This window comes from Phaseolus vulgaris, chromosome 1 (assembly GCF_051622355.1).
Source record: "Phaseolus vulgaris cultivar YP4 chromosome 1, ASM5162235v1, whole genome shotgun sequence".
NCBI lineage: Eukaryota > Viridiplantae > Streptophyta > Magnoliopsida > Fabales > Fabaceae > Phaseolus > Phaseolus vulgaris.
The window spans coordinates 22,982,385-23,004,199 of NC_143498.1; the positions used below are offsets into that span (position 1 = coordinate 22,982,385).

The window sequence follows — 21,815 nt, forward strand, 5'->3', positions numbered from 1 at the left end:
ATGAGGATAATCTCATGATACACTCATATTTAAGTTGTGTGATTGTTTGTCCCAGATATGTCTTTCTCTAAGTTAGCTATGAGAGTTCTATAAATTTGGAAGTAAGTCTAGTGAAAAAAGTTATGATTGAGTTTATGTATAAGGGTTAAATCATCTTCATATTTATTTATTTTTTATCGTCGATAAAAGAATATATATTTTAGTATAAAAACCAAGAAAAAAAAGGTGAGAATTCGTACTAATTTGGAAAATAAGATGCACATTGGTCCACTTGTGCAAAATCGGTACTATTAACGGAAAAAAATAAAAAACTCTCAGTCTAGTTTTTGACTATATATATATATATTATAATATGTTCCGAAAATAATCTGAATGAATGAGATGATATAAGTTATATATAGAAAATAAAATGTAAATAACGTATAAATTATATTGGTATGTAATAAATGATTTTGTATACCTTATCGTTGAAGTTATCCAATAAGGATAGAATAAAATAAGGTAATATAATATAGATATAAATAAAGAACACAACAGCTCTTTGTTCCTTCCTTTGCTTCCCATCCGCACACTCAGGAGCAGCCATTCTTCGTTGATTAACTAATCGACTGTGTGCCGTGCGATTGCTACAATGGGCGCGAGTAGTGACCCGACCCAAGACGGGTCGGACGAGCAGCAGAAGCGGTCGGAGATCTATACGTACGAGGCGCCATGGCACATCTACGCCATGAACTGGAGCGTCCGCCGTGACAAGAAGTACCGTCTGGCCATCGCCTCTCTCCTCGAACAGTACCCTAACCGCGTCGAGATCGTGCAGCTGGACGACTCCAACGGCGAGATCCGCTCCGACCCCAACCTCTCCTTCGAGCACCCCTACCCTCCCACCAAGGCCATCTTCATCCCCGACAAGGACTGCCACCGCCCCGACCTCCTCGCTACCTCCTCCGACTTCCTCCGAGTCTGGCGCATCGCCGACACCGACGCCGAATCCTCCCCTCGGGGCGTCGAACTTAAATCCCTTCTTAACGGAAACAAAAACAGCGAGTACTGTGGGCCCCTTACGTCCTTCGACTGGAACGAGGCCGAGCCCCGCCGCATCGGCACCTCCAGCATCGACACCACCTGCACCATCTGGGACATCGAGAAGGAAACCGTCGACACGCAGTTAATCGCGCACGATAAAGAGGTTTACGACATCGCGTGGGGCGGCGTTGGCGTCTTCGCTTCCGTCTCTGCTGATGGCTCAGTTAGGGTTTTCGATCTCCGCGACAAGGAGCACTCCACGATAATCTACGAGAGCTCTGAACCAGACACTCCTCTGGTTCGGCTCGGGTGGAACAAGCAGGACCCGAGGTACATGGCCACGATTATCATGGACAGCGCCAAGGTGGTGGTGCTGGATATTCGCTTCCCCACGCTCCCTGTGGTGGAGCTGCAGCGGCATCAGGCCAGCGTCAACGCCATTGCGTGGGCCCCGCATAGCTCCTGCCATATATGCACCGCTGGGGACGATTCTCAGGCGCTGATTTGGGATTTGTCGTCCATGGGTCAACCCGTGGAGGGCGGCCTTGACCCAATTCTTGCGTACACTGCTGGCGCGGAGATTGAGCAGCTTCAGTGGTCGTCTTCGCAGCCTGATTGGGTCGCCATTGCGTTCTCCACTAAACTTCAGATTCTTAGGGTTTGATTATTATTATTCCTCTTCTCTTCCCTTCTCTTCTCTTCTCTTCTCTTATGTTCCCTTTATGTGCAAACCGGAATTGGGGATACGTTAAACTTGAAACCACACTTCTATCTCTGTTCCTTTTATTGTTTAAACCGAATTTAACCTTGATGATGATTTCTGGCTTTTGAACGGGAGTAGTTCTCTTTAGGGTTTAGTGCGTAATACAAAGCTTAGTGTATTTCTGCCAATTTAGTCTGTGAAACGATCAATTTTGGCGTCAACATCAATGTTCTAGGTTCTCTGCGGTTGCATTTGTCCATAAGTTTCTGAAATTTAGCAGTATCGTTGCAATCTTTTAAATTGCAGGAAACTGTGGAAAAATTTGGCTTCTGAGAGTTTAAAACCTTGATGTTGTTTGAGGCATTCTTGTTCACTAGGAAATGGCCTGGTATGTAAATGTTTTGTTCGTGAATGCTTAAGTTAAGGAAATTCGCTTATATGCGCCAGAGAGGTTGTGTTGTGTGTTTGACACTGACTATTTGTTGTTTGGGTTTTGTGTCTTTTGCCTGAGCTGTTTGGTTATTGAAATCGATGAGATAAGGGTCATGGTGGCCGAGGGAAAAGGCTTGGTTCTTGTTGGTGTTTTTTGCTTAAGGTGTTTGGTGTTGGTTGGTTTGGATGATGGGTGCATTTGTGTGTGTGTGTTGATGCTCTGATTTCCTTATAGTTTAATCTTCTTGGTATGCCGTAATTAAGAGAAAGCTGATCAAAGAGCGGTGTCGTTGGAGTACAAAGTAATTATTGTTATATATTGTATTTGTGTGTATGCATGAAAGATAAGACAGCATGGTGCAAAATTTGATTGTGCTTGAAATTATGTTTTTCCAGATCGTTTAAGAATTATGTCCAAGATGGTTGAACCTGGTAAATTCCCTTTTAGTTCACACAATAGGACTGCATCTTGATGGCTATTAGATTTTCAATTTCAAAACTTGTGCTTAACCGGAAAGGTAATTTGAGCAGCATTAATTGGAGATGACCCTTGTAAAATGGGTGGTAGATTTTCCAACGTTACGGTGAACTGAAACTCAATCCAGAGACTATTTATCAGGATATCTGCAATAGAAATGATTACTGTATGTTTATAGCGGATTATATTTGGAAAATATCTTTAAGAAATGAAAATAAAATAACCTTGATATATCATCTCCTAATCAATTGCACTTATTTTGGTAGACAATAACATTAACATGTTTTACTCCAGTTAATTTTTTTTTATTTTAAGAAATAATCCTCTGGTAACTCCCAAGCCAGAACAGGAGTCTTTGATTGCAACAACATTTAACTATCAAAGAGTGAAGCTTAGAGGTAAATGTATTGATGGATATTTTTTGACGTAGCAAATATGAGATCTGCAGTTACATTTAGTTTAATAGTTTTGACTTTTGTTGGTTGAGAAGTGGATAAGCAGGAAATATATTGAATGCCTCGGTTTCAATACCAACTTTTTTATATTTATTGTCTTATAGAATTCATTGGTGGGCTCCATCTGAATCATTTTAATAGCCACCAAATTGGAGAGGCTAATTTGAACTATTCTGTTTAGTGTAGTTAATCAATTGGTTTACTCTTCACAAACTTGGTCCGGCTCATAGTTTATAAATGATATCTACTATTAGATAACAATATAGGTAGATGATTCTAGTTAAGGAGACACTTATCTCTCATCTTGTCTAGGTAGATTGATGTTGCTCACGCAACATCGTGATTGATTGGATGATAAACCAAATCAATCCAACACTTTTTTTTAATATGAACAACTTGAAAGGATCCTATTTTGTGGATCTGAGGATCACATCTGGAACAGTCATTAGAAACATGGTGTAAACTTCTGACATCATGATCATTGGTGTGGCGTTGGGATTATTTAGTTCCGTTTAACAAAAAGAAAAGGAAAATTTATGTGGACACCCTTCAAAATAAAAATATTATATTATTGATGTAAGACCGAGTGGTTACTAGAAAATATGAAATTGGGTGTTTGTCAATCGTCATCCAAAAAAATAGTGTAGGCTACATACAAAAAGATCCCAATTTCTTTTCAGATCAATATTCTGCAGGAATAAAGTAAGTAGTAAGTTTTGGAATTGCTTGGTTTCTCTTTCAATTTAATCCACTGGTTGGATATAGATTTCACGTTACATAAAATCCAATAAAGTTCTTATCACCAAAACAATCACCCTGCTTGCTCTGTTGGTCTTAAGAATGTTTGCTTAAATGATGCCCTGTCAAAGTGAAGCAGAGAAGATATGATGATGATTTATGTGAAGATTTGAAGTGAAAGGGGGCTGCAACCGCACCAGGCTAATACAGGGGATTCACTTCTGCAGAAAGGATCCTCCCATTTTTCAAAGAGCACTTGTGGTCGTGTTCGGGTCCTTTTCATCTTTATTTGACATATAGTGCAATCCTTGTTGCCGCATCCATCGGGTTGCTTTTCTTGCTTCTTCTTTTTTCTTCTTCAAGCTTACACCCATTGTTGTGTTTCTCTCTCTGTAGTTGCTGCATTTTACCTTTTTCAGTTGCATCTTCCTTTATCAGCTGCATCTTTCTTTTCTACATTGAATTTCTCATCTGCAGAATTTTAAGTGCCTGTCAACCTTTATAGAAGTCATTTAACCATGCTGTGAATAATCGACTACAATAATTCAAGAAAAAGTGTGATAAACAACCGTTTAATAATGCTAAAGAAATCCTTGAAGAACAAGGGTGATTCAAATTTAATGATAGAATTGAAATGATGTAGCTTTTCATGGATAAAATAGAACGACCATGCCATCACTTTTGTAGTTGTTTATGGCACCTATAGTGGATGGATGAAGTATGTGGTGAAAATGTAGTACGTAAAAGTTGTAAGAAGAACCTCACAACAAGATTGCTATATTTTAATACGTAAATAATCACAAATGAGCTTAAAGTTATTTTTAATCATAATATTAAGCGAAAATTTGAATATTAGTGGTTGTTGTATAATAGGAATTTTGGAAACTCCAAACCCAGAGTGTAAAATTATTTTGGGTGTAAAAAGATTCTCTATTTATTCCAAATTATCATAACTAATAATGGTGGAACAAAATTAAAAATTAATTTATTAATTATGACATATTAAGAGAGAGACTACGGTATTATATAAAAACAAATCACTGAATAAGGTACAATTGAAAATATTTAAGCAAAAAAATGATATTGCAATATTAAATTACTAAAGAGAACCTCAGGTAAACCTTGCATCACCAGTATGTAAACCTTGTTACATAGGATATAATATAGTCTATACTTTTTTTTGGAGGACAGCATTAAAAGAATATAAATTCAAAATAAGATCCACCAAATAGTCCACCTTAAATCTGACTTCCTAAGATAAAAATTCCAGTGAAGACTAAAAAACATTAAAAAAGACAAAAGGTGTCCAAATGAACAAATCAAACAATGACAGATGAAGATGAGAATACAAAGATTGAGAAGTCAGTAATTTCTTATGTGTCTCTAGTTGTGAATGGATAATATGTAGTCAATGTATGTTGTTTGATAGGAGAGAGAAAAATAATAAGTAAAAAAAGCTGTGAAACTTTGTGTGTTATTTTTATTTATTTATACTCATCTATATTTGTTTTTCATCTCTTCTGAATTTCTCTTCTATGACTTCAATTTTCACTTTTTTTTCTCATACTTTCACTGATAAATGGATTTTGATTCAACACATTATCATCGAATGTAACATTAAGATATAGTCATAGTAAATATATTCTAAATTAATTTTCTAAATAAAGTTTGTTAATCATATAATAAATATAATCGTAACAATTTGGCTTGGTTATGAAAAAAATATAACAAATGTAAATAATGATTTTAATATAATAAGTTATAGTTAATATATTTAACATAATTTTATTGATAAAGTCAATTGTTAATCATACATATTATAATGGTAACAACTTAGTTTAGTTATGAGAAAAATTATAACAAATCTAAATGTTGATTTTAATATAATAAGGAAAGAGGTTACAAAATATCTATACGCGTAGTGACATATTTATATGTATTCTTTTATATATTTTAATGTTACATGTGACGAGATTGAGATGAGATTGTGCATTTGGCAGATCATCCTCTGCAGTCACCGTCGTCGGTGGTCGCTTCCATTGACTTGCCAGATAAGTTGAGAGCAGTTTCGATGATGAAGTGTTTGGTGGTTAACGGGGAGAAACAACAACCAAGTATTATGTCTCTACTTGACGAGTGCACTCGTTCTCCATTCAGCTCAAGATATCCTTTGGGGTGACATTCATTTGGCAAGCCTCCTACTAACCATAGTATCCATTCCCATTGTGTTTTATCATCATTTTAAATTTTAATAAAATAATATTTTTTAATTTTAATTATAGGCTAATGTGGCCAACAAATTATAATTGAGGGTATAATTAATAACAATGACACTAATAAAAATATAATTTTTTTCAAAAACAATATTACGAATTTAAACATTTTAATTTTATTTGTTAATTTGTTAACTTACGTTTTATGTTAACTTACATTTTATGTTCATTAAGATCCTTTATTGTTTAACAATTCCAATTTAACTCCTTAAGTTTCTAAAATGGTTTTTTTTATTCTTTTTTTGCTGTGACTGAGCTATCAAAAAATATTCACTTTGGATTTGACATCTTTTTTTTAAATTAGTAGTTGGAGTATGTTATTATTATAGTTAAGTAAGTTAAAATGGAGGATTATTTGTAAATTTTAAACACGATGAACACATACAATAATGTTCACATACAGATCTTATCAGTCTATGAGTCTCACAAGTTTTTCATACAATTAAGAAAGAGATATGCACTTCCCTTGATCCATGAGAGATCCTATGTGAGCAGTTTCTATACCTCCTTTATTCTTAATTTATCTCTTGGCAATTCCGTTATTATCACACTCCTTCTTCATGGTTAACAGTGAGACGAATTTCATTTGCAGAAACAAAACCCTATTGCTTTTAATTTTCAATCTCCATCAGATGTTGGTTTTCATTAGGTATCATCACATATATATTTCTGATGTTAACCAATTGACCCTTTATTATATTATTATTATTAAATCATATTCGGGCCCAAAGCCCAAACTCTATGTCATGTGAATCACTTTATAGAAATTAATTTACATAATTTCTTACATTCTTCCACTTGAATCATATGAGTTATAATACTTTCATGATTTAATAATTACATAAATGCGCATTTAAAAGGCCTTACGTAAATTGGTTCTATCATCCATCAAAATCAAGGATATAAAATAATAAGAGTCATGACAGTTACATGTCATTTCAATCAACACATTTCCTACCATGTACTACTATATCATTCTTTCTCCTTAATATGGATTTATAATGAGAAATCCATAATAGGTTCAAACATAATGTCATTTTTATCAATAACAACATAATTTGTTTTTCACGACATAATTTACATGTATATACATAACGTAGAAAACATAAATTTCAGAAACTTTATTTATCAATGAGTTCAAAGTGTCAAATAAACATTAATAACAACATTCATAATTCACTAGTAGACATAATGTCCATATTTACAACATGATCAGTAAATGTTTTGGGCGATAACCCTTTTGTTAAAGGGTCAACAATCAGATAAGTGCTAATATGTTCTATTGACACTATGTTTATGAACTTCTTCTTTAATGACAAAGTATTTCAATTTCATATGTTTAGCACCTTTGTAATACTTGTCGTTTTTAGAAAAGAAGACAACTGCGGAGTTATCACAATAAATTCTCAGCAGCTTGACAATACTGTCAACAATTCCAAGTCCATAAACAAAATTTCGCAACCAATTAGCCTGAACTGTGGCCTCAAAGCATGCCACAAATTCAGCCTCCATGGTGGATGCAACAATGACTAACTGCTTCACACTTTTTCATGAAATCGCTCCTCCGGCTAAAAGATACACATAACCAAATGTAGACTTTCGTGTATCCACACAACCAACAAAATCTGAATATGTATATCCAATTACGTCAAGATGATCAGATCTTTTATAAGTAAGCATGTGATCCTCCGTTCCTTGTAAGTATTTTAAAACTTTCTTTGCAGCTTTCCAATGATCCAATCCTGGACTACTCTAGTATCTACCAAGCATACCAACTGCAAAACTAATATCTAGTCGTGTACAAGTTTGAGCATACATTAGACTCCCAACAATAGATGCATAAGGTATATTCTCCATCTGTTTCCGTTCCAAATCATTCTTTGGACATTGCATGAGACTAAATTTGTATCCTTTCTGTATTGGAACAGGAGATGTTGAACATTTATGCATTCTGAATCTCTCTAAAAATTTATTAATATATGCTTTCTGAGACAAACCTAACAATCCTTGTGATCTATCACGGAATATTTCAATTCCTATCACATAGTATGCATCATCCATATCTTTCATCTCAAAGTTATTAGAGAGAAACTTCTTAGTCTCACTTAATAGACCAAGATCATTAGTTGCAAGCAAGATATCACCAACATGCAAAATCAAGAATATAAACTTGCTCCCACTAACCTTCAGATATATACACCGATCAACGATGTTTTCCTTAAATCCAAAGGACACAATAGTATCATTGAACTTAAGATACCATTGTCTAAAAACCTGTTTAAGCCCGTATATTGATTTTTTAAGTTTACACACCATGTGTTCCTTTCCTTCTTCAATGAACCCCACTGGTTGGTCCATATAAACATCCTCTTCTAAATCCCCATTCAAAAAGGCAGTTTTGAAATCCATCTAATGCAACTCAAGATCATAATGAGCTACTAACGCCATGATAATTCTAAAGGAATCTTTCTTAGAAACAGGTGAAAATGTTTCCTTATAATCAATGCCATCCTTTTGGGTAAAACCTTTGGCAACAAGTCGGGCCTTGTAACGTTCAATATTGCCATGAGAGTCACGTTTAGTCTTAAAGACCCATTTACACCCGACTCTCTTGCATCCTTCTGGCAATTCTATAAGGTCCCATACATCATTTTGTGCCATTGATTCAAGCTCCTCTTTCATGGCATCTAACCACTTATCAGAATTATCATCATTGATGGCTTTTGAAAATGAAACCGGATCATTATCAATACTTAAGTCATTTTCTGACTCTTGTAGATAAACCACATAATCATTCGAAATAGCAGACCTTCTTTCTCTTTGAGATCTTCTTAATTCTATTTCTTGTGGTTGTTCTACTACATGTTCATTGTTAACTTCGTGATCATTAATTTGTTGTTCTTCATCATCGTTGAGTGGTTCAACTACATTAGGAACAACAATATTGAAGTTGAAGTACTAGTTAAAGAAACTTGTACTCTGACTTCCTTAATCTCCTCATTTCGTGAAGCTTCACTCCCACTGTTTCAACAATTCCCTTGCTATGGGTAGGACAATAAAACATATACCCTTTTGACTTTGTTGGATAACCAATGAAATATCCACTGGTTGTTTTTGCATCCAATTTCTTTTCTTGCAAATTGTATATTCTAACTTTTGTTTGACATCCCCAAACATGCAGGTGTCTCAAACTGGGTTTCCTTCCTGACCACAATTCAAAAGGTGTCTTTTGAACTACCTTACTAGGAACCTTGTTCAACAGATGCATGGTAGATTTTAAAGCATACATCCACAATGAAACAGGTACAATTGACTTACTTAACATGCTCCTAACCATATCCATTAAGGTTCGATTACGCCTTTCCGAAACACCATTTTGCTGTGGTGTACCTGACATTGTGTATTGAGTAAAATAACCACGTCTCTTAAGGAACTTAGCAAACGGACCAGGGTGTTTTCCACTTTCATCATACTTTCCATAATATTCATCACCTCTATCTGACTTGACAATTTTAACCTTTTTTGTCTAATTGTCTTTCCACTTCATTTACATAAACTTCCAAGGCATTCGCTGCTTGGGATTTTTCATGCAGTAAATAGACATAACCATAACGTGAAAAATCATCAATAAAGGTGATAAAATACCTTTCTTTATTGAAAGAATTTACATCAAAAGGTCAACATATATCAATGTGTATAATTTCAAGAACCTGAGTACTTCTTGTGGCTCCTTTCTTTGTGTGTTTTGTTTGTTTGCCTTTAATACAATCCACACATACATTTAGATCAGTAAAATCTAAATTTGGGATTATTTCATTCTTTACCAATCTCTCCATCCTTTCTTTGGAAATATGTCCCAAACGTTTGTGCCACATAACATTCATTCACTAAACTACGTTTAGTGCCAACATTATGATGCGAGGTCATAAGAGTTTCAACATATGAATTATCAAGATTCAATTTATATAATCCATCATAAAGAGTACCAGATCCAATAAAAAAGGTACGCTAATATAAACTGAAACAACCATTCCCAAATTTAAAAGAGTATCCGACAACATCAAATTTAGACAATGAAACTAAATTCCTAGATATACTAGGTACATAAAAAGTATCCATCAAGTCTAAATAAAATCCAGTGTCGAGGATTAAACGATAAGTCCCTACAACTTGCACTTGAACCTTCTCTCTATTCCCCATGAAGACAAACTTTTCATTTGGCTTTATGGTTCAGGTTGAAAGGAATCCCTGCATCATATTAGAAACATGAGTTGTGCATCCAGAATCAATCCACCAGGAATTTTGTGTAACTTCAATTAAGTTTGATTCAAAACATACATAATAAGCATTATGCTTACCCTTCTTTTCAAACCAAGCCTTACATTTCAGAAAATCCTTTTGGAAATGTCCAGATTTCTTGCATAAATGACATTTGTCATTCTTCTTCTAGAGCTTAGTAGAGAACTCATTTATCTTCAGTGGTCCTTTACCCTTTCCATGTTTCTTAAAGACTTTCTTTCCAGCTCCCTGATTGTTCACATAGTGTATGGAGTGGTTTCCATGATTCTTCAGTCTAGTCTCTTCCTGAACTAACATGCTATGCAATTCATGCATATTCCACTTATCTTTCATAGTGTTATAGTTCATCTGGAAAAGACTATACTGGGACGGTAAAGAGTTCAAGATAAACTGCACGAGAAAATTTTCATCCACTACCATTCCAAGAGACTTAAGTCTTGTCGCAATATTAGTCATTTTCATGACATGTTCGTGCATAGTACGAGAACCATCAAATTTCATGGAGGTTAAGGTACCCAGTAATGTCCCAGCAAGAAACTTATCAGTAGTTTGGGAGCTCTCTTCCACAAATTTCATGAATTCTTTTGCACTATCAATTTGGGAAGAACGAACTTAATATTATTTGCTATGTTCATTCACATTAAGATACAGGAACAGATACTTTATCACACATACTTAACATTAATACTTCGAGACGTAAACTAAACATATAATACAAATTCAGAAAACATTCTATGCATGCTAATGTTCTCCTTTGGGAGATACATTAATACACAAAACATAATGATGCTAATAATATTAACATTATTTGCCAAGATATATGCATTAACTAGAAATACTTGTTATCTTTGGATATACAATCAAAACTAATAACACATACTCGCTACAAACAATCATATCCATTAATTATAAGGACAACTAATCAACCTTTGGGTGATCCAAAATGCCTTATAATAATGAATTTCAATTTACCCATAAATAAATAATTTAGCATCCATTCTATAGGTAATTGAAATAAAATTTATCAGTAATTTGGAATTAAATTAAACTTAAAGATTTGATCACTTTGGTGATTAACAAATCTATCATACAAATAATTCCAAAAATTATATCATGAATAAAATTCAACCATAATTTGGAATTAAATAAAACATAAAGATTTGGTCACTTTGGTGATTACAAATCTATCATACAAATAATTCCAAAATTTCAATTTAAAATTTAATACATAAAGCGGAAAAATTAATTTTCCATTCCTCACTTTCAATTAATTAATTAAACTTTAATATAATTCAAATTGAATTAATTATAATAATAACATAAGGTGGAATTAATTAATTCATACATGCATATTTTTATTTTTATAATTCCATCATCACGTGCAACTTCATCCTTTTTCAATTGAATTAAAAAATCAATTAATGAAACTTTAATATAATTCAAAAAGACATAAAGAGGAACACACCACTAAAGCCACACCAACACTGTTATGAATAGTTAGGAAAAACCTTCATCCCTTACACAAAAGCCCAGCAAACCCAGGTACCAAACGGTGGTTTCCGAGACACCCACTTTAGTACCCAGGCATACTCTACACAGTCACCGACAGCATTCCCTAAGCCACGAACTTCCCACGCGCCAGCTACAAATCACCGCGCAAACCACTGCACGAACCACTACGTGAACAAGGGGTGTTGGATCCCGTTCAGAGAGACGACCACCGGACCATCAAAGGTCACCGTGCGACGCCATTGCTCTCCCTCTCCAACCCCGACACCACTGCACTGCCAAAGGGCACAATAACCACCGCTCCAACCACAAACTGTCGCGCTTGGGTTTCGATCTTGATCCTTAACGCCGAACCAGGTCGCGACCAACCGCGTCATCGCTACAGGCATTACCAGCGACAAAGATGGACGAGCGGCGGCGGATGACTTGCGGTTCCGCTAATGGGTTCATAGGGTGTTAACACCGTTAATGGTGTTGGGTGCAAGAAGATTATGGTTTTGTTATTGAGGAATGGAAACTTAACTTTTCCGCTTTATGTATTAAAATTTAAATTGAAATTTTGGAACTATTTGTATGATAAATTTGTAATCACCAAAGTGATCAAATCTTTAAGTTTTATTTAATTCCAAATTACTAGTAAATTTTATTTCAATTACCTATAGAATGGATGCTAAATTATTTATATATGGGTAAATGGAAATTCATTATTATAAGACATTTTTGGATCACCCAAAGGTTGATTAGTTGTCCTTATAATTAATGGATAAGATTGTTGGTAGTGAGTATGTGTTATTAGTTTTGCTTGTATATCCAAAGATAACAAGTGTTTCTAGTTAATGCATATATCTGGCCAAATAATGTTAATACTATTAGTATCATTATGTTTTGTGTATTAATGTATCTCCCAAAGGAGAACATTAGTATGCATAAAATTTTTTCTGAATCTGTATTATATGTTTAGTTTATGACTTGAAGTATTAATGTTAAGCATTTGTGATTGCAGTATCTATTCCTGTAGCCTTACATTCGCAAGCTACGTCTGTTCCAGTCTTTAATGGTATAAATTTTTCTGACTGGAGTGAACAAGTCCAATTTCACTTAGGTGTATTAGATCTTGATTTGGCCATTCGAATCGAGAAACCTGCTACTGTTACTGATGATAGTAGCAATAAGGAGAAAGCTCATTATAGGGCTTGGGAAAAGTCAAACAGACTTAGCATGATGTTTATGCGAATGAGCATAGCAAACAATATTAAGTCCGCTCTTCCCAAAACCCAGAATGCAAAAGAATTTATGAAATTTGTGGAAGAGCGCTCCCAAACTACTGATAAGTCTCTTGTGGGACATTAATGAGTACATTAACCACTATGAAATTTGATGGTTCTCATACTATGCACGAACATGTCATAGAAATGACTAATATTACGACAAGACTTAAGTCTCTAGGAATGGCAGTGGATGAAAATTTTCTCGTATAGTTCATCTTGAACTCTTTACCATCCGAGTATGGTCCTTTCCAGATGAGCTATGACACTATAAAAGATAAGTGGAATATGCATGAATTGCATAACATGTTAGTTCAGGAAGAGACTAGACTGAAGAATCATGGAAACCACTCCATACACTATGTGAACAATCAGGGAGCTGGAAAGAAAGTCTTTAAGAAACATGGAAAGGGTAAAAGACCACTGAAGATAAATGGGTCCTCTACTAAGCTCCAGAAGAAGAATGACAAATGTCATTTCCTGTAAGAAATATGGACATTTCCAAAAGGATTGTCTAAAACTAAGGCTTGGTTCAAAAAGAAGGGTAAGCATAATGCTTATTATGTATGTTTTGAATAAACTTAATTGAAGTTCCACATAATTCTTGGTGGATTGATTCTGGATGCACAACTCATGTTTCTAATATGATGTAGGTATTCCTTTCAACCTGAACCATAAAGCCAAATGAAAAGTTTGTCTTCATGGGGAATAGAGAGAAGGTTCCAATGGAAGCTGTCGGGACTTATTGTTTAATCCTCGACACTGGATTTTATTTAGACTTGATGAATACTTTTTATGTACCTAGTATATCTAGGAATTTAGTTTTATTGTCTAAACTTGATGTTGCCAGATACTCTTTTAAATTTGGGAATGGTTGTTTCAGTTTATATCAGCGTACCTTTTTTATTGGATCTGGTACTCTTTATGATGGATTATATAGATTGAATCTTGATAATTTATATGATGAAACTCTTATGACCTTGCATCATAATGTTGGCACTAAATGTAGTTTAGTGAATGAATGTTCTGCTTTCTTGTCGCACAAACGTTTGGGACATATTTCCAAAGAAAGGATGGAAAGATTGGTAAAAAATGAAATACTTCTAAGTTTAGATTTTACTAATCTGAATGTATGTGTGGATTGTATTAAAGGTAAACAAACCAAACACACAAAGAAGGGAGCCACAAGAAGTACTTAGGTTCTTGAAATTATACACACTGATATTTGTGGACCTTTTGATGTAAATTCTTTCAATAAAGAAAGGTATTTTATCACATTTATTGATGATTTTTCACGTTATGGTTATCTCTATTTACTGCATGAAAAATTGCAAGTAGTGAATGCCTTGGAAGTTTATGTAAATGAAGTGGAAATGCAATTAGACAGAAATGTGAAAATTTTCAGGTCATATAGAAGTGGTGAATAGTATGGAAAGTATGATGAAAGTGGACAACACCCTGGTTCGTTTGCTAAGTTCCTTGAGAGACGTGGTATTTTTGCTCAATACACAATGTCAGGTACCCCAGAACAAAATGATGTTTTAAGAAGGCGTAAATGAACCTTAATGGATATGGTTAGAAACATGTTAAGTAAGTCAACTGTACATGTTTCATTGTGGATGTATTTTTTAAAAAGTGCCATGTATTTGTTGAACAATGTTTCTAGCAAGGCAGTTCAAAAGACACCTTTTGAATTATGAACAGGAAGGAAACCCAGTTTGAGACACCTGCATGTTTGGGGATGTCAGGCAAAAGATAGAATATACAATCTGCAAGAAAAGAAATTTGATGGAAGAACAATCAGTGGATATTTCATTGGTTATCCAGCAAAGTCAAAAAGGTATATGTTTTACTGTCCTACCCATAACACAAGAATTATTGAATCTGGAAATGCATGGTTCATTGAAAATGGTGAAACCAGTGGAAGTGATGCTTCACAAAATGTGGAGATTAAGGAAGTCAGAGTACAAGTTCCTTTAACTAGTACTTCAACTTCTATTGTTGTTCCTAATGTAGTTGAACCACTCAACGATGATGAAGAACAACAAATTAATGATCACGAGGTTAACAATGAACCTGTAGTAGAACAACCACAAGAAATAGAATTAAGAAGATCTCAAAGAGAAAAGAGGTCTGCTATTTCGAATGATTATGTGGTTTATCTACAAGAGTCAGAAAATGACTTAAGTATTGATAATGATCCAGTTTCATTTACAGAAGCCATCAATGATGATAATTTTGATAAGTGGTTAGATGCCATGAAAGATGAGCTTGAATCACGAGGATTGTTAGGTTTGTCTCAGAAAGCATATATTAATATAGTTTTAGAGAGATTCATAATGCATAAATGTTCAACATCTCATGTTCCAATACAGAAAGGAGACAAATTTAGTCTCATGCAATGTCCAAAGAATGATTTGGAACGGAAATAGATGGAGAATATACCTTATGCATCTATTGTTAGGAGTCTAATGTATGCTCAAACTTATCAGATATTAGTTTTGTAGTTGGCATGCTTGGTAGATACCAGAGTAATCCAGGATTGGATCATTGGAAAGTTGCAAAGAAAGTTTTAAGATACTTACAAGGAACGAAGGATGACATGCTTACTTATAAAAGATCTGATCATCTTGAGGTGATTGGATATACAAATTTAGATTTTGCTGGCTGTGTGGATACACGAAAGTCTACATTTGGTTATGTGTATCTTTTAGTCGGAGGAGCGATTTCATGGAAAAGTACGAAGCAGTCAGTCATTGTTGCATCCACCATGTAGGCTGAATTTGTGGCATGCTTTGAGGCCATAGTTTAGGCTAATTGGTTGCGGAATTTTTTTTATGGACTTGGAATTGTTGACAGTATTGCCAAGCCGCTTAGAATTTATTGTGATAACTCCGCAGCTGTCTTCTTTTCTAAAAACGACAAGTATTCCAAAGGTGCTAAACATATGAAATTGAAATATTTTGTCATTAAAGAAGAAGTTCAGAAACATAGAGTGTCAATAGAACATATTAGCACTAATCTTATGATTGCTGACCTTTTAACAAAAGGGTTACCGCCCAAAACATTTACTGGTCATGTATTAAATATGGGCATTATGTCTACTAGTGAATGATGAATGTTGTTATTAATGCTTATTTGACACTCTAAGCTCATTGATAAATAAAGTTTCTGAAATTTATGTTTTCTACGTTATGTATATACATGTAAATTATGTTGTGGAAAACAAATGATGTTGTTATTGATGAAAAATGACATTATGTGTGAACCTATTATGGATTTCTCATTATAAAGTCATATTAAAGAGAAAGAATGATATAATAGTACATGGAAGGAAATGTGTTGATTGAAATGACATGTAACCGTCATGACTCTTATTATTTCTATATCCTTGATTTTGATGGATGATAGAACCAATTTACATAAGGTCTTTTAAATGCGCATTTATATAATTATTAAGTCATAAAAGTATTATAACTCATATGAGTCAAGTGGGAGAATGTAAGAAATTAAGTAAATTAATTTCTATGAAGTGACTCACATGACATAGAGTTTGGGGGCCCGAGTATGATTTAATAATAATAATAAAATATAGGGTCCATTGGTTAACGTGAGAAATATATATCTGATCATACCTAATGAAAACCAACATCTGATGGAGATTGGAAATTAAGAGCAATAGGGTTTTGTCTCTGCAAATAAAAGTTGTCTCATTGTTAACCATCAAGAAGGTGTGTGACAATAACGGAATTGCCATGAGATAGATTGACAATAAAGGAGGTATAGAAACTGCTCACGTAGGATCTCTCATGGATTAAGGTAAGTGCCTATCTCTTTCTTATGAAAAACATGTGAGAATCATAGAATGATAAGATCTATATGTGAACATTATTGTATGCGTTCATCATGTTTTAATTGACAAATAATCCTCACCTTACTTAACTATAATAATAACATACTCCAACTACTAATTTAAAAAAGATGTCAAATCCAAAGTGAAAAACTCATGAATGTGTATACTTAGTAGTAACATTGTATAATTTTAATAATTTTTTTATAGCTCAGTAAAAAAAAAAGAATAAAAAAAACCATTTTAGAAACTTAAGAGGTTAAATTGAAATTGTTAAACAATAAAGGATCTTAATGAACATAAAACGTAATTTAACATAAAACGTAAGTTAACAAATTAACAAATAAAATTAAAATGTTTTAATTCATAATATTGTGTTTAAATAAAATTATATTTTTATTATTGTCATTGTTATTAATTATACCCTCAAGTATAATTTGTTGGCCACATTAACCTATAATTAAAATAAAAAAAAGATTATTTTATTAAAATTTAAAATGATGATAAAACACAATGGGAATTGATACTAAGGTTAGTAGGAGGCTTACCAAATGAATGCCACCCTAAGTGACATCTGGGGATGAATGGAGAACAGGTGCACTCGTCAAGTAGAGACACAATACTTGGTTGTTGTTTCTCCCCGTTAACCACTGAACACTTCATCATCGAAACTGCTCTTAACTTATCTGCCAAGTCGATGGAAGCAACCACCAGCGACGGTGAATGCATAGGATGATCTGTCTAATGCACAATCTCAATTGTCTCCTTTAGCGCTTTGAGATTCTCGTCACATGTAACATTAAAATATATAAAAGAATACATATAAATAAGGCACTACGCGTATAGATGTTTTATAACCTCTTTCCTTATTATATTAAAATTAACATTTAAATTTGTTATATTTTTTTGTCATAACTAAGCTAAGTTGTTACCATTATAATATAATTATTGTTTGATTAACAATTGACTTTATCAATAAAATTATGTAAAATATATTAACTATAACTTATTAAATTAAAATCATTATTTACATTTGTTATATTTTTTTCATAACCAAGCCAAAGCCAAATTGTTACGACTATATTTATTATATGATTAACAAACTTTATTTATAAAATTAATTTAGAATATATTTACTATGACTATATCTTAATGTTCCATTTGATAATGTGTTGAATCAAAATCCATTTATTAGTGAAAGTATGAGAAAAAATAAAGTGAAAATTGAAGTCATAGAAGAGAAATTCAGAAGAGATGAAAAATAAGTATAGATGAGTATAAATAAATAAAAATAATACACAAAGTTTCACAGCTTTTTTTAGTTATTATTTTTCTCTCTCCTATCAAACAACATACATTGATTACATATTATCCATTCACAACTAGAGACACACAAGGAATTACTGACTTCTCAATCTTTGTATTAGTAGAGCTTAGCATTCTCTTGTTCATCTGTTTGATTTGTTCATTTGCATACCTTTTATCATGTTTAATGTTTTTTAAGTCTTCACTGGAATTATTATTGTGGGAACATATTTCCAAAATTTCAATTTAAAATTTAATACACAAAACAGAAGAATTAATTTTTCATTCCACATTTTCAATTAATTAATTAAACTTTAATGTAAATCAAATTGAAATAATTATAATAATAACATAAGGTAGAATTAATTAATTCATACATGCATATTTTTATTTTTATTTTCTGAAATTTCTCGCAACACAAAATGCAACCAATTTGCTACCACACATATTATTCAGAATCATAGGTGTATCCAATAAAGACGTAAGGTGCAAGGAAGAATTCATCCATGCATTCCATTAATTTATATTATAATATAATTTTATCATCAGGAATTGAATATTGATGATGATATATTTATTCACACTCACTAGCCTTATTCATAGATTATTGGACTATAATAATAAATAAATCCATTGTTTTAATTAATATTCTTATAATTGAGTTTATTTGGGCCTTAACTATTATTATTGTTAATTTTGTGTTTTTAGAGTAAATTATCCGAAGGAAGCATCTACCTTTGTGAATGGGCCAAATATGCAAAAGTCCAAGTTGCTTCTTGAACCAAAACAGAAAAAATATTCTGAGGAGAAGAAAGAGAAAATAAAAGCTACAAGATTCCAGAAACAGAATTGGAAGCAAATCTTCTGCAAAATAAAAAGAATTATGGAAAGTGGAAACTGTTTAAAAAATCTAAACTGCAATATTTTCCCAAGATCCTTGGAGCAGAAAAGCCTATAAAAGGACACAAGCATCAAGGAGAAAAGGGAGAGCTTCATAGGATTTTCTTAGTTTCTTTTATTCTTTGTAATTCTTTTGTTTTGCCTCCGCATGGAAGGCTAAACCTTTTTGGTTGATTCTTTTTGTAATTCTCCTTTGAGTTATGAGGTTTAGTTCAATAAAAGTTTCATTTTTCAATTCTTTATAACAGTTGTTTTTATTGTCTAATCTTCTGGAAAACTAGTTTTTGTGAGAGGTTGTACTTGAACGCATGATTGAGAGTCTTCCTTATCTTAAACTTTGGTTTCTTAGTTAGTTCACATTGTTCAAATTAATTTATTGGGCGCATGATTCAAGAGAGAGGAGATAAGCATTCCCATGGTCGCATGGAACAAAGTGGGTATTGATTAAACTAGTAGACGCATGTTTTACTGGTGAGTTTCAGTTGAATCAGATTGGCGCATGTTCAATCTGGTTTAGCTCTGTTGGAGGATTGAGAAAGGATTAACCTTTAGAGAACCTGTGAAGAATTCAATGGTGGAAGAACTTCAGATCAACCACTTTTTATTTGCTATTTTAATCTCTTTTATATTTTCTGCACAACTATCTCAAACCCCCTTTTTATCTTTATTGTTATTGCTAACTTTTATTGCTTATAGATAGATTTTAAACCCTGATCAACCGATTTTACTATTGGATTCGTTGGGAGACGACTTGGGGACATTTGTCCACAATTATACTATCATCTCTCTAGTGTTAGACAAGTCTACGCTAGAATCATATTAATTTGATAGCTGTCGTTTAGGAGAATGATAGTTTAGGATTTATCTTTTGTTGATTTGTTTTTGTTTTTTTTGTTTTTCTTTTATTTATTTGAATTTCTTTTTGCTTTTGTTAAAATAAATAAGCTCTTTAGGATAGTCTAATGGTTGACATGTTTTATAATTCTTGAAAATCTTGGTTTCTTTATCTTTGTTGTTTGGATTTTCTTAAAAATTGATAAATAAGTTGGTTATGAGAAATTTTGGGTTGAATCTTTTGATAGAATGTCCCTAGTGAGTTTTGAGCCTTAATTGATATATCATTTAATACTCTTTTTAGTGTGTTTTCACTCATGTTTGCTTATACTCTAGAACTTAGCTTGATTCTTTGTTTTACAAATGTGATTTACGTGCATGAACTGATATGATAGAGGCATTCTTTGTATAAATTAACCCACTAGCCATATTAGCATACCTTTATGATAATCCATTTGTTAGCCCTTTGAGCCTATAGCCTGTTTCTTATTTTTAACCCTCATTACAAGCCTCAAAAGAGAAAAAACCATGTTTGTCCCTACCTTAGAAGTTAAAGGAGCTTTGAAATCATTTGGGAATAGGTTTTTGAATAAGTGTGGGGGTGTATGTCATTTTCATAGTTTACCTCTTCAGTTTTAAAGAAAAAAAAAGAAAAAAAGGGATAGAAAAAAAAAGGAATACAACAAGAAAAAGAAAAGCAAAGCAAAATAAATAAAATAAGAGTGGATCCTCTAATACATTGGATTGACTGTGTACTATATGAAAAAAATTATATCTTGAAATAAAAGGAGGAGTTGAATTGTCATAATACTTACACCTTTTTTTAGACCTATCCTCCATTGCTCCTTTGTTTTTCTATGGTTTTAAGCCTAATTTCCCCCTTTTACCTACCTTTACCTTAGCCTCATTACACCCCTTATGAAGTCCTCTTAATCTTTGATTGCATGTTTTTTTCGGTTGTTGTGAATATTAGAGTCTTGCTAAGCATATGGTAGTGTTTGTCTGCATGGGTGTTGAGTGTAAATACAAACCCTAAACCCTTGAGAGTAGGAGAGTGTCTAGTGAAATTTTGTCAATTTTGATTCAAACTTCAATTTCAATTACCTGCTTGTATATTAAAATAAAGGAATTTCCATTCACATTTTTCTTGATTCATTGATTTCTTGAAATTATATCATGTCTTTCATTATGAATTCTTAGAATTTTCTATTTGTTATTTACAACTGTTTTTCTTTTTCTTTTTAAACCTTAGAATGTTTTGCCCATGAGTGCAAAAGGATAAGTGTGGGGGTATTTGATGAGCATATATTTATTCACACTTAATAGCTTTAATCATAGATTATTGGACTATAATAATAAATAAATCCATTGTTTTAATTAATATTCATATAATTGGGTTTATTTGGGCCTTAACTATTATCTTTGGTAATTTTGTGTTTTTAGGGTAAATTTCTAAAGCATCTACCTTTGTGAATGGGCCAAACATGCAAAAGTCCAAGTTGCTTCTTTGAATCAAAACAGAAAACAAATTCTGAGGAGAAGAAAGAGAAAATAAAAGCTACAAGATTCCAGAAACAGAATTGGAAGCAAATCTTCTGCAAAATAAAAAGAATTATGGAAAGTGGAAACTGTTTACGAAATCTAAAGTGCAATATTTTCCCAAGATCCTTGGAGCAGAAAAGCCCTATAAAAGGACACAAGCATTAAGTAGAAAGGGAGAGAGCTTCATAGGGTTTTCTTAGTTTCTTTTT

General features: G+C 33.1%; 1 protein-coding gene across 1 annotated transcript; it reads left to right on the top strand.

Moving 5' to 3' along the window:
• The first annotated feature begins 524 nt into the window (after positions 1 to 524).
• ATAN11 (Transducin/WD40 repeat-like superfamily protein) lies at positions 525 to 1,840 on the top strand. Its single transcript, XM_068616147.1, has one exon. It carries the CDS (start codon positions 632 to 634, stop codon positions 1,685 to 1,687), a length of 1,056 nt encoding a protein of 351 aa, XP_068472248.1. The 5' UTR covers positions 525 to 631; the 3' UTR covers positions 1,688 to 1,840.
• Positions 1,841 to 21,815: the final 19,975 nt, after the last annotated feature.

What these genes read in the sequence shown, in the direction of transcription:
- ATAN11 (XM_068616147.1), top strand. Translation starts at nt 632, where the DNA reads ATGGGCGCGAGTAGTGACCCGACCCAAGACGGGTCGGACGAGCAGCAG.